Source organism: Centruroides sculpturatus, unplaced genomic scaffold (genome assembly GCF_000671375.1).
Source record: "Centruroides sculpturatus isolate CEXI.00-Female unplaced genomic scaffold, Cexi_2.0 scaffold346, whole genome shotgun sequence".
NCBI classification, from domain to species: Eukaryota; Metazoa; Arthropoda; class Arachnida; order Scorpiones; family Buthidae; genus Centruroides; species Centruroides sculpturatus.
In genome coordinates, this window is record NW_019384533.1 from 167,335 (window position 1) to 190,594 (window position 23,260).

Consider the following 23,260-nt stretch of genomic DNA (forward strand, 5'->3'; position numbering starts at 1 on the left):
GTGCCTATTTTCCGATAGGCACACGCAATGCTATTTTTATTTTTGACTCCTAGGACTAAATTCCATTTGGTATGCCCACTCACATCAGAGAGCACAAACATTTTCAGTACAAATCCCTCTGTATATCAAAAATTCCTCAATTCCTATTCTTTACATTTAAAATGGATCCTCATTACAATTTTGGATTCCTCATCTCAATTAATGGAAAATGGCAAAGTTTTATCAAAATCAGTCCAATAAATTTTGAGAACAAACTCAACTCTATAGCGAAGTCCATAGAAGATGTGCTAGCAACCATGAAACATCACACGACAGTCATGCAATTTGCATGATATTGCTTTGTTGTGCACGCTCATAAAATGACTTTATATCTCAAAAATGAAGTCATGGACACCCATTTTTTATTACATTTTTGGATCCCTTGTCACAATTAATGAAAAATGACAAAGTTTAATCAAAATCAAACAGATTTTGAGCACAAACACAATTCTGTAAGCCTCATAGAAGAGGCTCTGCTAACACTCCACCTCAAATATATATTTTAGAACAATTATATATTAAATAAAATACTGAGTATATGAATAATAAAATTTAAAATAAAAATACAAATAAGTGAACCATATAAATCCTTATTAAACCATATAAATCCTAGAGAATATGCATCATCAGCTACAATAAGAAATTAAATGTACTTGACAGTATTTAAATACTTGAAAACTTATTCATTTAACAAAGCTATGAAACTTACTAACTGTAATATTAAAACATTACTACTTCAATAATCTAAAAATTAAAATAAATATTTTTTCTTTAAAACTAAATAAATAACTTTTCCGAAAAAATCTTTATCATGAAAGACAATTTAAGCTGTTATAAAAATAAGAGAACAAATTTTATTTAACTATCAAAAAAGGGTTTGTAGGCAAATAAACAAATTTATGTCCTTCCAATCCGACATTCACCACAGGTCAGAACCACTCAGAAGACAATTTTAATTCATAGATCTTTAATTTATTCATTGCACTATTGAAAATAAGCTTTTCAAACCACCAGATGTATTTTTTAAATAAATATTTTCAACTGCTTTAATCAGTCATCTTCAGAAACATACATTAAATGTTGTGCACACTTGTTTTTAAATGTTACACATTATGTAATATAGTATTTATATTTTATATCTTTGTTTTCAAACCTGAAGATGCCAAAGCAGTGAAAAAATTTTAGTTTTATTAAATAAATCTGATAATTTAAAAGTTTTATTTTCAGTAGTGTACTATAACAAGTTTCTTTATCAATTAATAACTTCAATAAATGTAAACAAATTATTAAATAATATATCTTAATTATAAAAATAAATAAAAATAATGGTACCTGTAGGATTAGTTTGTAATCTTTCTTCATAAATATTAAAAACTTGTTTCTTTATGTCAGCTATCATTTCATCTGGTGTATCTTTTTTATAAAACAAATAATTATAAAAATTATTTCTTTAAACAGTAAAAAAGAACAATGAAAACAATAATAGTAAACACACTTTATTTAATCTGCACAAACTATCATAATTCTTTTAAGTACTAAAGTTTTACTGTTTACAGTTTCATGTAAGCATTTATTTAAAATGATATATCTACAAATAATAAATTGCTAATCATTTATCATCTTTTCTATTTCAATTAACACAAAAATTGAATATTTTCAGTCAAATGCCTTAAACAGTGTAAAGCAAACTATTTAAAGCTTCTGGGAAATTACTTGTTCAACAGAGTTATACATTGCAGCAATTAATAAAAGCACAGCAAAAACTTTCTAAAAGTCAATTTAGAAGATAAAATATAATTAAAATCATTAATAAATACATTTTACTTTAATCAATTTATGATATTTCAATAATTCATTCATTAATTTCGATACTAATCAATAAATCTAAAAGAATTCGGGTCGTCACTGTAACTAAAACTTATATGTTAAGTTGCAACATTTCAATTAATAGTAATAAATTATTATTTTTGAATAACTATATTATTATTAATTTAAAATATGATATTAATATCATATTTACATTTCTTCATTAAAATGTCACTTTATAATAATAAAATTATCCCAAATAATTAGTAATCCTTAATTAACAATTACTACTTTTGAAGAATAAATTTTGTTTGTTATATTTATATTTTGTTTAAAAATTTATAGTATATTACATAATATTCTTCCAATTTTATTTGATCTATTTATATATAAAAAATACATATTTCCATGCTTGTAATTTACATTTTGGTGTCCAACCTGCTAATTCTATTATCAGTCATGAACCCAAAAAAAACTTTTTTAAAAAAACATTTAATTTAAAATTTTTCCAAATGTAAATTCAAAGCTTATATATAAACATGTTTAAAATTTCCACATTAATTAATAACTTAGAAGTGTATCAAATTAATTACACATTATTACAACTTTATAAACAGCAAAAGATTTCTGTATTCTACTATATTCACCTTTATCTGGCAGCAATATATTCAACATATTAAATTTGTTTTACATGTAATTTGTGAAGTCATATAATATGGTGGCCAATTGCTTACATTCAAACATATTACTTTGTTTGATAATTATTAATTTAATTTAAAATAGTCCAATAAAAATCCAGCAGATCTGTTTGGTTATGTAATCTTTGTTTAACTGATGCTGTTTTACCCAATAAGCATTGGGATATTATGATTATAAAATAGCAGCAGAATGTTGTCAAAAAGAAAAATGCACATTAATATTATAATTTTTAAACAGCAAATAACTGATTTATTTATTGTTTGTTACAATCATAATAATGCTCAATTGAAAAACTTGTATACATTTTGTATTGTTTATTATTTTATTCAAATAAATCTAAATTGCAAATAAAAACATCTATTCCATTTTACTCAAACTACACATTATCAATCAAAATTCAAATCAAATATTTTGTTGATTCCATTTATGACAACTAACTATGTTAATGATATATAAAGATTCTGATTCATATAACCATACATTATTATTGACTTTTAAGATTTAATTGATTGTTGTACATCAGAGAAAATATAAATCAATCTAATCATAGAAAACCAAGTCTAAATTGTAGTAATAACAAAATAATCAAAATAAGTAGAAGTTGTCAGTTTGAGCCCAAAGTAGATCAATCTTTTCTTTCAGATTAGTCTAAATTTCTTTCTTTCTTTCTAATTAATAAATTTAATACAAGATGACAGTTTAACTGTCTACCTGTGTCCAAATGTATATAAATGTAGTCCAAATTATCTAACATTTATTCAGTTAATTAACCAAGTTCTAGCCTGATAGTTAATCTGTTTGTATCATTTGAATATAGAAGTCTTTGATAAGTAACTACAAGAAAAAACTTTTTTATAAAACAAACATTTTCCCATTTTTCATGAAATTAACAATTCATTTTATTTCTGAAATATATTCTAAATTAGAAATACAAAGAAAAAATATAATATATATAGTTTTGAAGAAAAAAAAAAATAATATTTTTGGAAACTTACTGGGAGTTTCAGCACGCTTCCATTCAACTTCAAGTTTCCTTAATCCTCTGTTTGCTAATGCATTCCATGTTTCTTCTTTATCACTGTACCTTTCTTGTATACTTAAGAAATTTAAAGTTTTTTTTAGTATCATATAACTTTAAAATGTGTATTCATCAATTAATTTTTAATTATTATATATATTATTCCAATACAATAAAAAAAATGTTTTAAATTAAACATCATCATAATCTAAATTTTATAGGAAGAGATTTATACTATATTAACTGTTCTAATTTGATTTATTAAAGCTACAAATGTTAATTTCTCAAACAATGTACATTATTTTTATGTTTTATTCTAATAATACATTGTATAATAATGCAAATGATTTGATTTCACATTTTTAAATAAATTATATATGAATTATAATTTAAGAGAATTTGTTATTGATGAATGCTGTGCTACCATCTATTAACTTATTAATTTTAATAACAAGACAATTTAATTTAATTATTTAGAAACATCTAACAATTATTCATTGAAAATTAAGTGTAATGTAATTAATCTTTTTCTTTTTATATAATGGTTTTTATTAAATAAAAATTATATATTTCGTAGTTGTTAAGTTTTTACTAAATTGTTTGTCTAGAACAGTAATTAGTGTCCAGTATACAGCCAGAAAATTTTTATATAGCCTGCAGGGAAGTCAATTTTTGAAATTATTTTAAAAAGCACAAATATTCAAAACTAAAAATTGGTGGAAATAATCAAATTTNTGTGCACTACCCTGTGAAGTGTTGGACTGGCAAGTGACAGATTATAGAAAAATTATTACAATAGAGTATAATTATTAAAATTAGAATTTTTTAAAAATAATAATTGTGGCTATTGTATCATTAAAAATTATTTCTTTAAACAGTAAAAAAGAACAATGAAAACAATAATAGTAAACACACTTTATTTAATCTGCACAAACTATCATAATTCTTTTAAGTACTAAAGTTTTACTGTTTACAGTTTCATGTAAGCATTTATTTAAAATGATATATCTACAAATAATAAATTGCTAATCATTTATCATCTTTTCTATTTCAATTAACACAAAAATTGAATATTTTCAGTCAAATGCCTTAAACAGTGTAAAGCAAACTATTTAAAGCTTCTGGGAAATTACTTGTTCAACAGAGTTATACATTGCAGCAATTAATAAAAGCACAGCAAAAACTTTCTAAAAGTCAATTTAGAAGATAAAATATAATTAAAATCATTAATAAATACATTTTACTTTAATCAATTTATGATATTTCAATAATTCATTCATTAATTTCGATACTAATCAATAAATCTAAAAGAATTCGGGTCGTCACTGTAACTAAAACTTATATGTTAAGTTGCAACATTTCAATTAATAGTAATAAATTATTATTTTTGAATAACTATATTATTATTAATTTAAAATATGATATTAATATCATATTTACATTTCTTCATTAAAATGTCACTTTATAATAATAAAATTATCCCAAATAATTAGTAATCCTTAATTAACAATTACTACTTTTGAAGAATAAATTTTGTTTGTTATATTTATATTTTGTTTAAAAATTTATAGTATATTACATAATATTCTTCCAATTTTATTTGATCTATTTATATATAAAAAATACATATTTCCATGCTTGTAATTTACATTTTGGTGTCCAACCTGCTAATTCTATTATCAGTCATGAACCCAAAAAAAACTTTTTTAAAAAAACATTTAATTTAAAATTTTTCCAAATGTAAATTCAAAGCTTATATATAAACATGTTTAAAATTTCCACATTAATTAATAACTTAGAAGTGTATCAAATTAATTACACATTATTACAACTTTATAAACAGCAAAAGATTTCTGTATTCTACTATATTCACCTTTATCTGGCAGCAATATATTCAACATATTAAATTTGTTTTACATGTAATTTGTGAAGTCATATAATATGGTGGCCAATTGCTTACATTCAAACATATTACTTTGTTTGATAATTATTAATTTAATTTAAAATAGTCCAATAAAAATCCAGCAGATCTGTTTGGTTATGTAATCTTTGTTTAACTGATGCTGTTTTACCCAATAAGCATTGGGATATTATGATTATAAAATAGCAGCAGAATGTTGTCAAAAAGAAAAATGCACATTAATATTATAATTTTTAAACAGCAAATAACTGATTTATTTATTGTTTGTTACAATCATAATAATGCTCAATTGAAAAACTTGTATACATTTTGTATTGTTTATTATTTTATTCAAATAAATCTAAATTGCAAATAAAAACATCTATTCCATTTTACTCAAACTACACATTATCAATCAAAATTCAAATCAAATATTTTGTTGATTCCATTTATGACAACTAACTATGTTAATGATATATAAAGATTCTGATTCATATAACCATACATTATTATTGACTTTTAAGATTTAATTGATTGTTGTACATCAGAGAAAATATAAATCAATCTAATCATAGAAAACCAAGTCTAAATTGTAGTAATAACAAAATAATCAAAATAAGTAGAAGTTGTCAGTTTGAGCCCAAAGTAGATCAATCTTTTCTTTCAGATTAGTCTAAATTTCTTTCTTTCTTTCTAATTAATAAATTTAATACAAGATGACAGTTTAACTGTCTACCTGTGTCCAAATGTATATAAATGTAGTCCAAATTATCTAACATTTATTCAGTTAATTAACCAAGTTCTAGCCTGATAGTTAATCTGTTTGTATCATTTGAATATAGAAGTCTTTGATAAGTAACTACAAGAAAAAACTTTTTTATAAAACAAACATTTTCCCATTTTTCATGAAATTAACAATTCATTTTATTTCTGAAATATATTCTAAATTAGAAATACAAAGAAAAAATATAATATATATAGTTTTGAAGAAAAAAAAAAATAATATTTTTGGAAACTTACTGGGAGTTTCAGCACGCTTCCATTCAACTTCAAGTTTCCTTAATCCTCTGTTTGCTAATGCATTCCATGTTTCTTCTTTATCACTGTACCTTTCTTGTATACTTAAGAAATTTAAAGTTTTTTTTAGTATCATATAACTTTAAAATGTGTATTCATCAATTAATTTTTAATTATTATATATATTATTCCAATACAATAAAAAAAATGTTTTAAATTAAACATCATCATAATCTAAATTTTATAGGAAGAGATTTATACTATATTAACTGTTCTAATTTGATTTATTAAAGCTACAAATGTTAATTTCTCAAACAATGTACATTATTTTTATGTTTTATTCTAATAATACATTGTATAATAATGCAAATGATTTGATTTCACATTTTTAAATAAATTATATATGAATTATANTAAATTCAAAGCTTATATATAAACATGTTTAAAATTTCCACATTAATTAATAACTTAGAAGTGTATCAAATTAATTACACATTATTACAACTTTATAAACAGCAAAAGATTTCTGTATTCTACTATATTCACCTTTATCTGGCAGCAATATATTCAACATATTAAATTTGTTTTACATGTAATTTGTGAAGTCATATAATATGGTGGCCAATTGCTTACATTCAAACATATTACTTTGTTTGATAATTATTAATTTAATTTAAAATAGTCCAATAAAAATCCAGCAGATCTGTTTGGTTATGTAATCTTTGTTTAACTGATGCTGTTTTACCCAATAAGCATTGGGATATTATGATTATAAAATAGCAGCAGAATGTTGTCAAAAAGAAAAATGCACATTAATATTATAATTTTTAAACAGCAAATAACTGATTTATTTATTGTTTGTTACAATCATAATAATGCTCAATTGAAAAACTTGTATACATTTTGTATTGTTTATTATTTTATTCAAATAAATCTAAATTGCAAATAAAAACATCTATTCCATTTTACTCAAACTACACATTATCAATCAAAATTCAAATCAAATATTTTGTTGATTCCATTTATGACAACTAACTATGTTAATGATATATAAAGATTCTGATTCATATAACCATACATTATTATTGACTTTTAAGATTTAATTGATTGTTGTACATCAGAGAAAATATAAATCAATCTAATCATAGAAAACCAAGTCTAAATTGTAGTAATAACAAAATAATCAAAATAAGTAGAAGTTGTCAGTTTGAGCCCAAAGTAGATCAATCTTTTCTTTCAGATTAGTCTAAATTTCTTTCTTTCTTTCTAATTAATAAATTTAATACAAGATGACAGTTTAACTGTCTACCTGTGTCCAAATGTATATAAATGTAGTCCAAATTATCTAACATTTATTCAGTTAATTAACCAAGTTCTAGCCTGATAGTTAATCTGTTTGTATCATTTGAATATAGAAGTCTTTGATAAGTAACTACAAGAAAAAACTTTTTTATAAAACAAACATTTTCCCATTTTTCATGAAATTAACAATTCATTTTATTTCTGAAATATATTCTAAATTAGAAATACAAAGAAAAAATATAATATATATAGTTTTGAAGAAAAAAAAAAATAATATTTTTGGAAACTTACTGGGAGTTTCAGCACGCTTCCATTCAACTTCAAGTTTCCTTAATCCTCTGTTTGCTAATGCATTCCATGTTTCTTCTTTATCACTGTACCTTTCTTGTATACTTAAGAAATTTAAAGTTTTTTTTAGTATCATATAACTTTAAAATGTGTATTCATCAATTAATTTTTAATTATTATATATATTATTCCAATACAATAAAAAAAATGTTTTAAATTAAACATCATCATAATCTAAATTTTATAGGAAGAGATTTATACTATATTAACTGTTCTAATTTGATTTATTAAAGCTACAAATGTTAATTTCTCAAACAATGTACATTATTTTTATGTTTTATTCTAATAATACATTGTATAATAATGCAAATGATTTGATTTCACATTTTTAAATAAATTATATATGAATTATAATTTAAGAGAATTTGTTATTGATGAATGCTGTGCTACCATCTATTAACTTATTAATTTTAATAACAAGACAATTTAATTTAATTATTTAGAAACATCTAACAATTATTCATTGAAAATTAAGTGTAATGTAATTAATCTTTTTCTTTTTATATAATGGTTTTTATTAAATAAAAATTATATATTTCGTAGTTGTTAAGTTTTTACTAAATTGTTTGTCTAGAACAGTAATTAGTGTCCAGTATACAGCCAGAAAATTTTTATATAGCCTGCAGGGAAGTCAATTTTTGAAATTATTTTAAAAAGCACAAATATTCAAAACTAAAAATTGGTGGAAATAATCAAATTTACTATCTAATTGCAACAGATATCTGAGAGTATTATTCCATATTCATTCTCATAAGTTACCATTACTTAAATAAACATCCTGAAACCCAATACTTTAGTAATATACCAAACGATTGCAAGATTGAATCGAGCTACTTTACCACTATTATTTTTAATTAAATTCTAAATAATTTGGTACTAGAGGTAGGCATTAGGCTCCATCTCTTATTAAATTTAATAATTATAATTATTAAATTAATAATTAATAAATAATTTAAAATATTCTGAAAGAAAATAATCAGCCCAGAACAGGACTCTGATCCATAACTCCCAAATCCGCACAGTATGCAGGTTCCAGAAAGACTGGTCTCTAACACAGTCTCATTTCCATCTTTTCCAAAAGATGTATTCATGTCAGTACCATCTATTATAGCATTCCCATTTGTCCCATTTTTCCTGGGTCAGTCCCAATTTTTTCCCAAATGTCCTGCTTTTTACAGGAAATAACAAAATATGTATATAGACACAATATGATATAAGGAGTTAGGATAGTGTTACAGAATGAATATAGACTATAAATCAATGCACTGGTGAGTTTTGTAATTTACTTCTGTTTCTATCTGGCAACCCTGTCTAGCATTCTGATCGGACAGACAATTCACATGTGACAGTTTGAGCATCTCATACTACTTGTAGAGGATTCATAGATTGTTATAATTTTTTATCATTTTTCATCTGCATAATGCCAAAACGTAAGTGCAGTATAAATAATAATATTAGAAGAGAATTTTCCTTTATTAAATGGTATAGATGAAAATATGCAATGTACAGTTTTTAACTCTAAATTTTCCATTTCACATGGTGATTGGTCAGTCACATAAAAATGAAAAAACATAAAAGCGCTGTTCAAAGTAAGGTTTCCAGCAGCAATATAAGTAATTTCTTAAATGTGAAAATCTGAAGTGAAATGGATAAACAGTTATCACTGGCAGCATAGCGGCAACCTTTGCTTATCACACATCAGTGCATAACCAAAGTTTTAAGTCCATGGACAGCACAACTGCCAAAACTTTTCAACAATAAATTCAGATGTTTGCAAACAAAGTGCAAGATAATAATCAATAATGTTATTGCGCTATTTACGATAAAGCAGATTAATGACGTATATGTATATAATTCGTCTCTGTAATCCAAAAATTTCTGGTAGACAGACTCACAGCAAAACTTTTAGTTAGGAACTCACTTTTATTCTTTAAAAAATGACATATGCATTTCAGGTTGGTACATACAACCCCTCCTCAGTGTCTTAAAAATAAAATTTGTGTGTGGGCTACCAATACATCTAAACACCAACAATTGTTTCTCATCAATTCACCTTAAAATTATCGTACAAGTTTAAAGAGCACTTGAAGTGTTTGCATTACATCACTTCTTTAAAATATGAATAGTATACTAACAATCCAATACCTCGCAATACATTAGAATCCTTCCACGAGAAGGATTCTAATGTATTGATTTATTTTATTCTTTAAAAATAATTATTTCCTTCTTATTTTTAAGATATAAACTCATAGTTTTAACTTAATTTTATTAAATTTATATATAAGAAGTTATATATAATGGCATAGATACTACTTTATCTGTTATATATAACATTTTTATTTAATCCATTGCAAAATAATACATGAAATTTTAGTCAATATTGAATCATATGAAACAAAAAACTTAATTTGAAAAGTATTATGGAAATTTCCTATAAAATCTATTTCAATGAACTTCAATTTCTGAAAATTAAGTGAGCAGTCTTAGTTTACATCAGATTATAAGTTACTTATATTTTACAGTATTTTTAACAAAACAAATTCTATTAACAGAATAAAAAAGTTAATACATACTCTTCATAAATTTGTTCTTCTATAGGTTTTGTAAATTCAAAAGATCCACAAATAGGAATAAAAGATATTGCAAAATTTACATCTGTAAAATTTTATAATGAGTCTATAATGATTTCAATATAATTAAACTAATAATTTTCAATTTATCTGTTTAAACATAAATGTATATCTTAGTATACCAAATAAAATTTATTTTTAATGTGTTTAGGTTTTAAATTAAAATTATATTTTAAGTAAATTAATATAATGTAATCATTTAATCCATACCTGGAATTGTTTCAATTGCATTAGAGTAAATAATTTTAGCAATTTTGCCATTTAATATATTTTCTTCTTCGTTCTGCACATTAAAATATAGTTTAAATTTATTTATAAATAAAATAACTATAAATAAAATGTTGTTATTATTTTATATTAAAAAAAATAAGCAGACTACATAAAAGTACCTGAGTATATATATCTGGTTCTTGTTTCTTCCTAAGCTATAGTAAGTAAAACAGAAAACACATGTTTATATATAATTGAAATAAAAAATTCTTTTCTAAGCACACTTTTAAAATACTCTTTTAATTATATGAAAAAACTTAAACTCATTTATAATTATTAATAAATATTGATTAATATCTATTAGATAGTATCCATCAAAATTTAAATCCAACTTTATCCATAATCAAACTTAATAAAATATTTAACAATGAATGATTAGCAAATTAGCTATTTTCAACATTAGAATTGGTAATATCAACAGAATATAAGATGTTTTAATTTTTTATTTATGTACTTTTGTTCAGAATATATAACAAAACAAGTTGGTTAATTAAACCAGTTTTATTTGCAGTCAATCTCACTCCATTTTTAAGGAAATTATTAATAAATGTTAAAAGAAAGTTTCTTACATTTTTTTCTATGTATTTACTAATATATCTTTATTTATGTAAGCATTTACCATATTTCATTTTTCAAAAAATAAATAAATAATAACCATATACTAATGCATAAAATCATAGCCATTATTTATTGCAAATTAATTAATTAATTTTTTTATTTTTTATCATTTATATTCATTAATCTGTCTGCAAATTTTAATAAATCAATGACTAATCTGCACTGATAAAAAATTATACATCATAAATTATTATTTTTCGCTTTATTTTGTGAAGCCAAAAAGAAAACATTTATATATACAGTATATAAATGCAAAACAATTATAATAAACAAATATATCACTGACATCTATAACCTCAATATTATTGCTGCTCTAATAATGATTTTAATAGTACATGCGATATAAACTAAATGTTAAAAATACTTTACAACAACAACCATTTACATTTATAAGAAATTTTCTGATATTTCATATTTCTGTAATAATTTAATTACATCCAGATGTTTTACTCATCCTTCTGGTATATGTAGCAAATTTTTATAATACTATATTATATACTATAAATAGGGTTCCTACTCAAATTTTTGTTTTAATTTCCATGCCTTTCCCTGACCAGCTTTCTACAAATTTCCTGACCCTTATGTCCCATACACTATAGCACATTGACAAAATAAAACAATGTTTGACTTACTGTGCACATGTTTTGCTTCTCCAACACTTTAATTAGTTATTTTTTCTAATTAACAGTTATATATTTTTTATAACTGCAGAATTATTAAAATTAAAAGCATTATTAAAATTCTGTTATTAATCCTCAACCATAAATCCACATGGTTTGAAAAAAAAAGAAAAAAATCAATTATTTTCTATTATTCATTAACAAATCTTGTGTAATCCATGTACAGTAAAGTATATACAGTAAAAACTGCTTAGGCGACCACCTGCATTCAATGGGCACCTGTCAAAATGGGCAAAAATTTCTGGCATGGAATAGTTTATATATATTGTCTTCGTATAAGTTACCTGTATTAAACAACCACCTGTGTAACATGACTGCGAGCACCAATTTTTGGTCCGAAACAACATACAACTATAATAAGCAACCACTTCCACAAATATATCTGGTCTAAACTATTGTTCGAACCCACCTCCGGCACTTCTCTCACTCTTGAAATTAGGTCTAGCTACAAAGGAAACGAATTAGTCTAGCTACAAAGGAAACTTGTTTCAGTTTGCTCAAAAATGTCCAAAAAATAAAAGAAATGTGAAGTGTTGTCTTTAGAAGATCATGTTAAAGTTATCAGAGAAAGGGAAAATGGTTTATCACAACAGCAATTAGCAGCAAAGTTTAACTGTGGGTAAATGCAATTTATTGTACTATAAATCTACAGTATTTTCCTTAGTGGTATAAAATATTGTACACAATATAATTAATCAACTGATCTCATCGTTTGATAAAATTTGTTTTATTTATTTATTTTTAAGCTCATATACAGTATATGTGCAATAAATAGTTTCTGTATCAACCTACCTTATTTCCACAATATTTTTAGAAAAATAATATCCAAGTAATTTTTGCACACAAAATACTCAAAAAACAATAAATGCATTAATACAAAAATCAGTTTTACAGACAACCTTCCTTTTATGTAATGAAATCGTATTATGAGGAAAAATAATAAAATCATTTTATTATTAATTGATAATTTTTCTTGTTGAAAATATTAAATATTAAAAAATATAATATTTTTAAAGTTAAAATAAGATTAAACTAACGAAAACCAAAGTCAAAGGNGTACCGTCAGTTTGTTGACACAGGTTGTGTATGTAAAGGAAAGAGTCCTGGCCGACCTCGTGTATCTGAAGAAAATGTCGCACGGATTCAAGCTGCTTACCAACGTAGCCCTTCAAAATCAACACGTCGTGCCAGTCGGGAATTGCAGCTGCCTAAAACAACAGTTTGGCGTGTTTTGAGACGCAGGTTAGTTATGAAGTCCGGACCGAACTCACGCCCGGACCCCGGTTCCCGGACACCCGGACGGAACTCCCGCCCGGACCGTTCGTGTCGCTGGTGGAGGACATATTGAACACCTGTAATCTAAACTAGAGAGTTTCATAAATATGTGTCCCAAGTTCCATAGTTGTATGTCTTACAGTTTATTAAATATATCAGTTTGAAATACATATATTCTTTTTGGTCCACCCTGTATTTCAAATTTACTACAGATAAAATCAAATCACCTCATTCCACAATAATTTTGATTCTGGATGAAAGCGTATGCCTCTTTGAAATAGTGCTCTTGAATTATCTGCTGCATTGTTTTCCTCCATTTCCCACTTGGCTGCCATGATCCATAATTCTAAATAATAAAATTTAATAATTATATTTTTAATTTATAAAATTAAAACAAAATATTTATGAAATAAATGAAAAACTAAATATAAAAAAGCTTATCAGATTATAAAATTAAATTCTTTGTAAAGATTAGAGTGAAATTTTTCAACATTCAAAATATTTTCATAACTATATTAAGTTGAATTAATCCTTAAAACAATTTAGTAAATTTCTGGAAAAAAGATTATTACAAACCAATATTTCAATACAAATTTAGCATAAAAAAACATTTTTTAACATTTAAAACCTGCATTAGATATGAATTAAAATTAATGTTTAATGTAATTTTAAATTTAACATATTAATAACTAATATGTTGAATTTTCTTCAGAATTTATAGATGAAATATAATTAGTTTAAATTTTTAACAAAATCTAGTGTAAATGAAAAAATAGAATAAATATATTTAGTTCTTCAATTAGCATAATTTCATTGTGTAATAATGATTGTTAATATATCACTAATAATGATCATTACTCTATTCAGGATTATCATATAGAGATGGGTGGAAAGTAACTAGGCATTGAGAGATCATTGTAATTTTTGTAATACAGTAATGCAATCATAATAAAACTGTGTGCATGTAGTACATCAATGAATGAAATTTTATAATTCTGTCATCAGTGGTAAGTGCAATGACTGAGAGCAGCTGCACACACAGTGGCAAAAAAAAGACAGCAATCTGCACTTGCTCTCTGAACAGATAAGTAAGCAAGTGCAGATTGCTGCATGTTATGAAGTGTGGTAGTCAGTGGTTGTTATTCACAGATGGTGACATACAATGAAAGGACATCATGCCACAATTCATCTGAAAACAATCCAGAATTCTCATTCTAAGCTAAAATGACCAAAGATTTGGTTGCAGATGGATAGAAAAGTGACTATCCATCAACATCATAATCTGAGGAAAATATGTCATTGATGAATGGCAGCAGTGCCTATGTTGAATTTTAAGGTACGTATGCATCCATACCTTAAAATTCAATAAGGTTAATAAATTATATGTCAAATCTTAATTTCATTACCTTTGCATTAGAATATAGAAATTATAGCATTTCTTAATGCCTAGTTACTTTCCATCTATCCTGTAGAACAGCGCTGTCCAACTGGCGGCCCACGGGCCGTATACGGCCCGCCAAATAATTTTTACGGCCCGCGAGTACATTTTACTATGAATAAATTTATGTTACTAAATTATTATTATTAATATTAAAATTATTTTACTACCGTGTTTCCCCGAAAATAAGACAGTGTCTTATATTAATTTTTGCTCTGAAAAATGCGCTAGGTCTTATTTTCAGGGAATGTCTTATTTTTTCCAGGAAGAAGAATTCACATTTATTATTGAACAAAAAAATTCCCAAGTCGAACTTAGACGAGAGTGACGTATATCCGGTGTGTCGAACTGTCGCCTTTTTATAGCGTCAACATCGAACTCGCTGACCAATTAGTGCTTACGAACCGTAGCACTATGCAAATGTCATGTGGAGTGATTCCCGGCCGACCAATTAGCCATCACCAATCTTCTTGGACCCCGAAATGTTTGGTGAAGAAAACATGGCCCGCGGACTATGATAAGTTGGACAGCGCTGCTGTAGAACAAAATATAAGTGAAAATAAAACATTTGCAATTATTACACAAAAATTAATAAATAACACAGGTCTGAAAAAAAAATTTTTTTCCAGCTGCATGGGATATTTTTGCTGAATTTTATGTTTTAGAGATTGGAGATTATAAAAATGACTTCCATAACGTCCCATAACATAGTTTTTTGCAAAATAAAAACAAATATTTGATAAAAACGTTTTTTTATTACAATGAACTAAATTTATTATATTTTCTTACAACTAATCAAAAAATTGTTTCTGATATTTATACACAATTTTAGGTCTACTCTTTTTTCTTACGACACCTTTTCTTTTTCTCTTTGATGCTTCTCCAAACTCGTTTCCAATTTCCTTCTCTGGTTTCTCAATAGCGCATTCAACAGTAGTCAGCTAACATATTGACATCCCATTATCCTTGGTAATGTCTCTCAATATTATGGACATCCTGGTGAAATCTTTTACCCTGTTCTTCACTGTAGTCTATGAAGTTTTCATGAAAATAGTCAATATGGGAGTGTAAGAAATGAACTTTTAAGCTCATTTTGCATCCTTGAGCTTCATACACTGCCAGCATGTGTTGTACAATGGTTTTGTAGTCAGGGTCCTTAGTATTCCCCAAAAACTTATGCACTACATTCTTGAAAGAGTCCCATACTTCTTTTTCCTTTTCTCCCATTGTTTCCAAAAAGAGGGGATCAGATAATGGGGATGTTGACTTTTCACTGTGTATTCACCACAAACATAACAGAAGCTGTCGGGAGAAATTACACAATCTCTGCGAGCAATATTCCAGAAATAAAAATACAAGCATAGTAGCGTTCAAATGCTGGATATAAATTGAGTGTGGCATTAGATGGCCAGCAAGATACTGAACTTATTTAGCTTGTTGAAACATTATCTAATCCAACAGCAAATTGTTTATATTTATTCTTAGTATCCCAAATAACATGTCAAAACATGCTCAACCTCACCAGTAATATTAATCACTATCAACTTTTAATCTGTTTCTACACAATCATGCAACCTTCCTCCTAATGCTAAAACTACTTAACCCACCTCCCCCTACCACAACTCTCTTCAACCATTAACATTTTTTTTTAATTTATTGCCAAGTCCAGCTATAATTGATAGAATTAATGTGAGAAGTCTTTGTTTTAAGGCCATTTTTTAAATAAAAAAAAAATACTAAATTTTAAGTTAACTAGGAATTTTATGCTAAATACAAACAAAAACTTGAGTGTAACAAAAAAAATTGACAAAATGGAATTTTTTGGTATTTTTTTCATTTTTACCAAATTGAAATCTATAAGAAAAAGTATGAAAATCCTATGCAGTTGTTTACTTGCAGACCAGTTGTAATTTTTTACATAATTTTAGCAAAATTATGTAAAAAAACATTGTTACAAACTTCAAATTACTTTACTAGACTATAAAACACACATTATATCAACCAGCTTTCCCTATGAAGCACTAGTACTTTTGATCTATAATAGCCATCATCAAGACACTAATATTTCTAANGTGAGAAGTCTTTGTTTTAAGGCCATTTTTTAAATAAAAAAAAAATACTAAATTTTAAGTTAACTAGGAATTTTATGCTAAATACAAACAAAAACTTGAGTGTAACAAAAAAAATTGACAAAATGGAATTTTTTGGTATTTTTTTCATTTTTACCAAATTGAAATCTATAAGAAAAAGTATGAAAATCCTATGCAGTTGTTTACTTGCAGACCAGTTGTAATTTTTTACATAATTTTAGCAAAATTATGTAAAAAAACATTGTTACAAACTTCAAATTACTTTACTAGACTATAAAACACACATTATATCAACCAGCTTTCCCTATGAAGCACTAGTACTTTTGATCTATAATAGCCATCATCAAGACACTAATATTTCTAAGGACAAAACAGATTTTTAAAGAATCAAAAGTGTTCTGTTTACATTCAAATCTTATCTCTCTTCCAAAATTAATCATTAAATCATCCTCTACCTGGTTATTTCTATTCTTTCTAAATCTTTACTATTGATATCTGTTTTTAAGATTTCATCAATTATTATTATATTTCATATCAAAATCTATCATCTGCTTCTGTGTCTAATGTAATCTTAAATACCTTCATTTTCTCTTTTTCTGAAATTTTTTCTAGCTTTCTTTTTGTCTTCTAATATACATTAAAAGACAAAAATAACTTTTTATCTTTACAATAAATAAATTTACATTATTCTATGGCACACAGCAAGTAATAGTCTTAAAATAGATTTTAACTGCTGTTAATCCAGTCTTATTTATCTGGATTAATAAGACTGGATATCCTCTTCTTTCGAATTAATTTTTTATTTTCAAGTTTGATTTTATAGTTTTGTAAATAAAATTAAAAGAATATTTCCTTTCTTGATAAGATTTTTATCAAATTCAACTCTTGCTCTAAAGACTTTAAAAAGGCTATTGAGAATTTAAATAAATTTTTTTATTTTAGTCAACAGTCCAATCCAACAATGCCTTAAGCTTAACTCTTTCCGAATAAATCTTAAATAGAATTTCCTTTTTTTTTCTATCATAATCTCAAAATTATAAAAATTAACTTTTTTATTTTACTGTAACCATTATTTCTGTTTTACAAAATAATAAATTTCAAATAAACTCTCCTTCACTTATTACTACATGACTAGTAATGAGTGATGGAGAGTTGAATTACTAGAAAAGTTGATCAAAAACTTATTTAATTAATTCTTAAAGAATTATTATTCTTATTATATCATCAGATTTGACAAATCCAGATTTTTCTTCTTTTTATTTCATTTACATGTTTATTATTTTTCTGAAAATTAATATCTGATATTTATTTTAAAATTATAATCGACTCTAAAATCCATTTTGCACCAATAGAAGTATATAAGATCTAGAGTTCACAATAATTAAATTTTATTATTTTTGAATTGCAATATTTTATTATTTAAAACTATAAATATAATTAAAGTATCATACCAGGATCATTGTTATGTACTTGAAGAAGTCGGGTAAACATGCCACTAACAGTTTCATTCCAGTGCTATAAACAGATTTAAAAAATTAACAATATTTATTAAGATTTTTAACAGAAATCTTTCTGATGAAAATTTAAAAAATAATTTTACAGAAGATAAAAAGAAAGAAAATATATTTAATAGATTTTAAAAATTTTTTTAAAACTTAATAAGTTGAAATTATTTTCTTTACAATATTTTATTTTATAACTCAATGGTAAGACGAAAATAAATATACTATATATTTACCATAGTTTTACAGAAATCAATGTGTTCTAACCAAAGGTTAACATCTTTTTGACAACGAACAATGGCTGCCTAAAAATATCAATTCTATTATAATTTAATTTTAATAATATAATTCATAATTAAGAACAAAAATTAAATTTCAAGTAAGAAATATTGTTTAGCATTTGAAAATTTTTCCAGTTTTCATTTATAATACTGAGATAAGCTCTTTTTCATTAATAATCAAAAGAATGACTAACTCAGCATTTTCCCCAAAAACAATTTTACCTGATCAATCAACCAGCTAAATAACTTATTTTTTCCAATTAGTTAAATTTTTTCAATATTTTATTTACAATTATTATTTTTTTAAAGATAGCCATACCATAGGCTTGTATTACAATACTCAATTGCATAAAGGTATTATTTTTTATCATTAAAAAGTCATTATTAAACAGACAGCTAATATTATAGACCAAGTATCTACGCTTTTTTTTGAAGAGAACACTATTATATCAATTTGGATTTATGTAAATAAACTAGAAATGGTTTTCTATACAATTTTATTATACATTGTCATTAACTACATTAATTAAAAAGCCATTAATTGCATACTGATCAAAGAAATAATCTAATGATAAATTGTGATTTTGACATTCAAAACATTAAATGTTAATTCATTTAACCCGTCGGCACGCACGTGCTCCGTCAAATAGAAATTACGCGCGCTCGGTCAATTAGGCACCAAATTAAAAAATTAATTAATAAAAATTTAGCGTCGTAAAACGAGTATTTTTACTTTAATCCAACTTTACAATATGTTGGTAGTCCAATTTAGTTAAAAAACTTTAATTTTGTTATAATTTTGTTGATGATTTTAATTTTTTAATATTAGAAGGTAATTAGCATAAATTACAAAGTGTCGTGTTTCATCTTCGCTCCCGTTCAAGTTTATAGGCGTAGATACACGCCGATGTTTGTTTTTACTTTTACTGGTGTTTCCGCTTTTATTTCATCCTTGTCCGTTTTGGTTACAGACGATGGGGAGATGGGCGTCACGTGATCGCTTACCTCACTTTTTACAACAGAAATGACCGTACCTTGAGAGTTTTATTTTTTTTCTCGATGTTAGTTATTATTAGCTAACTTTTTTTGATATATTTTCATATATATGTCTTTTCTGAAGTTGCAGATATTTTTTTTTATTAAGTTTCACGAATTTATGTTTTTTTATTCGCATTTTATATATAAAATATAAGAAAATTGAAAAATTAATTAAATGTTATCAGAAATGCTTAACTATAAGTACGATGTGTGTTAGAGTACTATTGCGAATAGATATAGTCAATTATTTTGTAAACATATTTGTTATTTTTATTTTTATAAATTATTTAATTTGATGCAACGCGACGCGCTNATAATCAAAAGAATGACTAACTCAGCATTTTCCCCAAAAACAATTTTACCTGATCAATCAACCAGCTAAATAACTTATTTTTTCCAATTAGTTAAATTTTTTCAATATTTTATTTACAATTATTATTTTTTTAAAGATAGCCATACCATAGGCTTGTATTACAATACTCAATTGCATAAAGGTATTATTTTTTATCATTAAAAAGTCATTATTAAACAGACAGCTAATATTATAGACCAAGTATCTACGCTTTTTTTTGAAGAGAACACTATTATATCAATTTGGATTTATGTAAATAAACTAGAAATGGTTTTCTATACAATTTTATTATACATTGTCATTAACTACATTAATTAAAAAGCCATTAATTGCATACTGATCAAAGAAATAATCTAATGATAAATTGTGATTTTGACATTCAAAACATTAAATGTTAATTCATTTAACCCGTCGGCACGCACGTGCTCCGTCAAATAGAAATTACGCGCGCTCGGTCAATTAGGCACCAAATTAAAAAATTAATTAATAAAAATTTAGCGTCGTAAAACGAGTATTTTTACTTTAATCCAACTTTACAATATGTTGGTAGTCCAATTTAGTTAAAAAACTTTAATTTTGTTATAATTTTGTTGATGATTTTAATTTTTTAATATTAGAAGGTAATTAGCATAAATTACAAAGTGTCGTGTTTCATCTTCGCTCCCGTTCAAGTTTATAGGCGTAGATACACGCCGATGTTTGTTTTTACTTTTACTGGTGTTTCCGCTTTTATTTCATCCTTGTCCGTTTTGGTTACAGACGATGGGGAGATGGGCGTCACGTGATCGCTTACCTCACTTTTTACAACAGAAATGACCGTACCTTGAGAGTTTTATTTTTTTTCTCGATGTTAGTTATTATTAGCTAACTTTTTTTGATATATTTTCATATATATGTCTTTTCTGAAGTTGCAGATATTTTTTTTTATTAAGTTTCACGAATTTATGTTTTTTTATTCGCATTTTATATATAAAATATAAGAAAATTGAAAAATTAATTAAATGTTATCAGAAATGCTTAACTATAAGTACGATGTGTGTTAGAGTACTATTGCGAATAGATATAGTCAATTATTTTGTAAACATATTTGTTATTTTTATTTTTATAAATTATTTAATTTGATGCAACGCGACGCGCTCAGANTACTGCATTCACTATATCATCACCTTCATTCACTATATCATCGATACGATGAATTTATACATTGAATTCCACTGATTAAATGAGAATGTGAGAGTCATGCTATAATATATTATCATTAATATAACTTCATGCTTCAGTAATTGCTGAAATATTGATTCTGTAGCAGTCTTACCATCGAGTAAGAAGTATATATCTAAGAATATATAATTTTATCGTTATATTTTTATCTTTTATAAAATTATTACATTTTATTTTATGATGAAATTTCGATATGCAATAATTACATTTGTTTCTTATCGTGAAAATAGCACTATGAAGAACAGCAAAGAAAAAGACTATCAACATCAAATAAGAGTACTCTCTTTTCTGATAGTGCTGCTTTATTTGATTGTTCTCGCTCAACCTTTTATCTTTATCTATTTACTTCAATATTCCAACATTCGAATTGTTTCACCCGATATAGAAGAGCGCTTTATCAAGTCTGAGAAAACTAAGGATAACGTCAATTATAACCCTACACCTCACCAAGTTGAAAAAAGGGAAATTTCGTCTGTAGTCGAAAAAGAATGCGGAAATAATTGTCTCCTTCAATCTAAAACATGCGAAAAAGACGACGATTCAGTTACGCTGAATGGAAAGTGTAATATAAAAGTAAGTCTATTGTAAAATATATATCGAACCATTACGATTCAATTTACTGTAATTAAAGTTCTAAATACTAACACTAAGTACTGTATATATCACTTTAAAGAAAGTAAACAGGTAGCAATATAAATTACAATATCAAAAAATTGTTTATATTTATTTAAATAATTATATTTCCTCTAATTTCATGGATGAAGAAACCTGATCTCTGCGAGTATTGTTTTACCGCCGAAGACTTTTGTAAAAAAAATATAACAGAATTAAAAGGTATAGTAATTAAATGTATATATTATCATAGATTAGTTATACAATTAAATTAATCGTATTAATTCTTCTGGATAAAGAGTATGAACTTGTAGAATACTTTTTCCTTAATCCCAAATAAGGAAACGCAACTATGAAAAAAACAATTTTGGCTGAATGAATAATAATAATATAGTAACAGACTTCACTCCACATTACACCGAATGAGACACCCCAGTATTAGAAATTTTAATAATTTAACAATCACAATATAATAGTATTCTGATAATTAAATACAGGCTTGTATTGCGCTTTCCGAGACGTAGATTTTACTTGTTATACTTTAAAATTCTTTCGATTAAAGTCCTTAAAGTTTATATATTTTGAAGAAATAAGAAATTTGTCATACATTATGTAAATATTTTATTAACAGGGAAAAAAGAGAATGAAAATGGTGATTCAAAAGAAAAGAATGGACAAACCAAACGTAAGAAAATTTACTAATTTTATGACATATTTTTATACTCTCGTGAAAGAATGCTTGATACAGCATTTCAAACTTGAATTTTATACATAAATACGATTAATAATTTGATATTTTTGCTTTTTTTTTAGATTGCACTCTCGACAATATTACATATCATGGAACTTTTCCATTTACAAGATTTTATAAAGGAAATGTGATGGTGTCATAAAACTTTATAAAATGATTAAAAAATACCAATGAAAAAAATTATTTCCGGTCAAATTTCAGTTTTTTACAAGTTATTCGTTTTATAATAACGCGACTATAAGCGAAGAAGCGCGCGCCGTAGCTGCAGCTATTTTTAGTAACAGCAACTGGCGGGAAATTTGAAAATTGAAATCCGAGATCACGCGCGCCATAGTGCCGATTCGGCACCAATAATTAAATAAAAATAATGAGA

At 25.4% G+C, this 23,260-nt stretch overlaps 1 protein-coding gene across 1 annotated transcript in view; it reads right to left on the reverse strand.

The window, feature by feature from the left end:
* LOC111623092 overlaps positions 1 to 23,260 on the reverse strand; it is a 40,299-nt gene that overhangs the window by 11,178 nt on the left and 5,861 nt on the right. The window contains exons 5-15 of the mRNA XM_023365573.1: positions 18,869 to 18,937; positions 18,582 to 18,645; positions 13,830 to 13,948; positions 11,149 to 11,184; positions 10,970 to 11,042; positions 10,703 to 10,784; positions 8,073 to 8,173; positions 7,860 to 7,911; positions 6,483 to 6,583; positions 3,540 to 3,659; positions 1,372 to 1,452 (exon numbers count right to left, since the gene is read on the reverse strand). Of these exons, the coding sequence (XP_023221341.1) occupies positions 1,372 to 1,452; positions 3,540 to 3,659; positions 6,483 to 6,583; positions 7,860 to 7,911; positions 8,073 to 8,173; positions 10,703 to 10,784; positions 10,970 to 11,042; positions 11,149 to 11,184; positions 13,830 to 13,948; positions 18,582 to 18,645; positions 18,869 to 18,937 (898 nt within the window). The remainder of the gene's footprint in view (positions 1 to 1,371; positions 1,453 to 3,539; positions 3,660 to 6,482; positions 6,584 to 7,859; positions 7,912 to 8,072; positions 8,174 to 10,702; positions 10,785 to 10,969; positions 11,043 to 11,148; positions 11,185 to 13,829; positions 13,949 to 18,581; positions 18,646 to 18,868; positions 18,938 to 23,260) is intronic.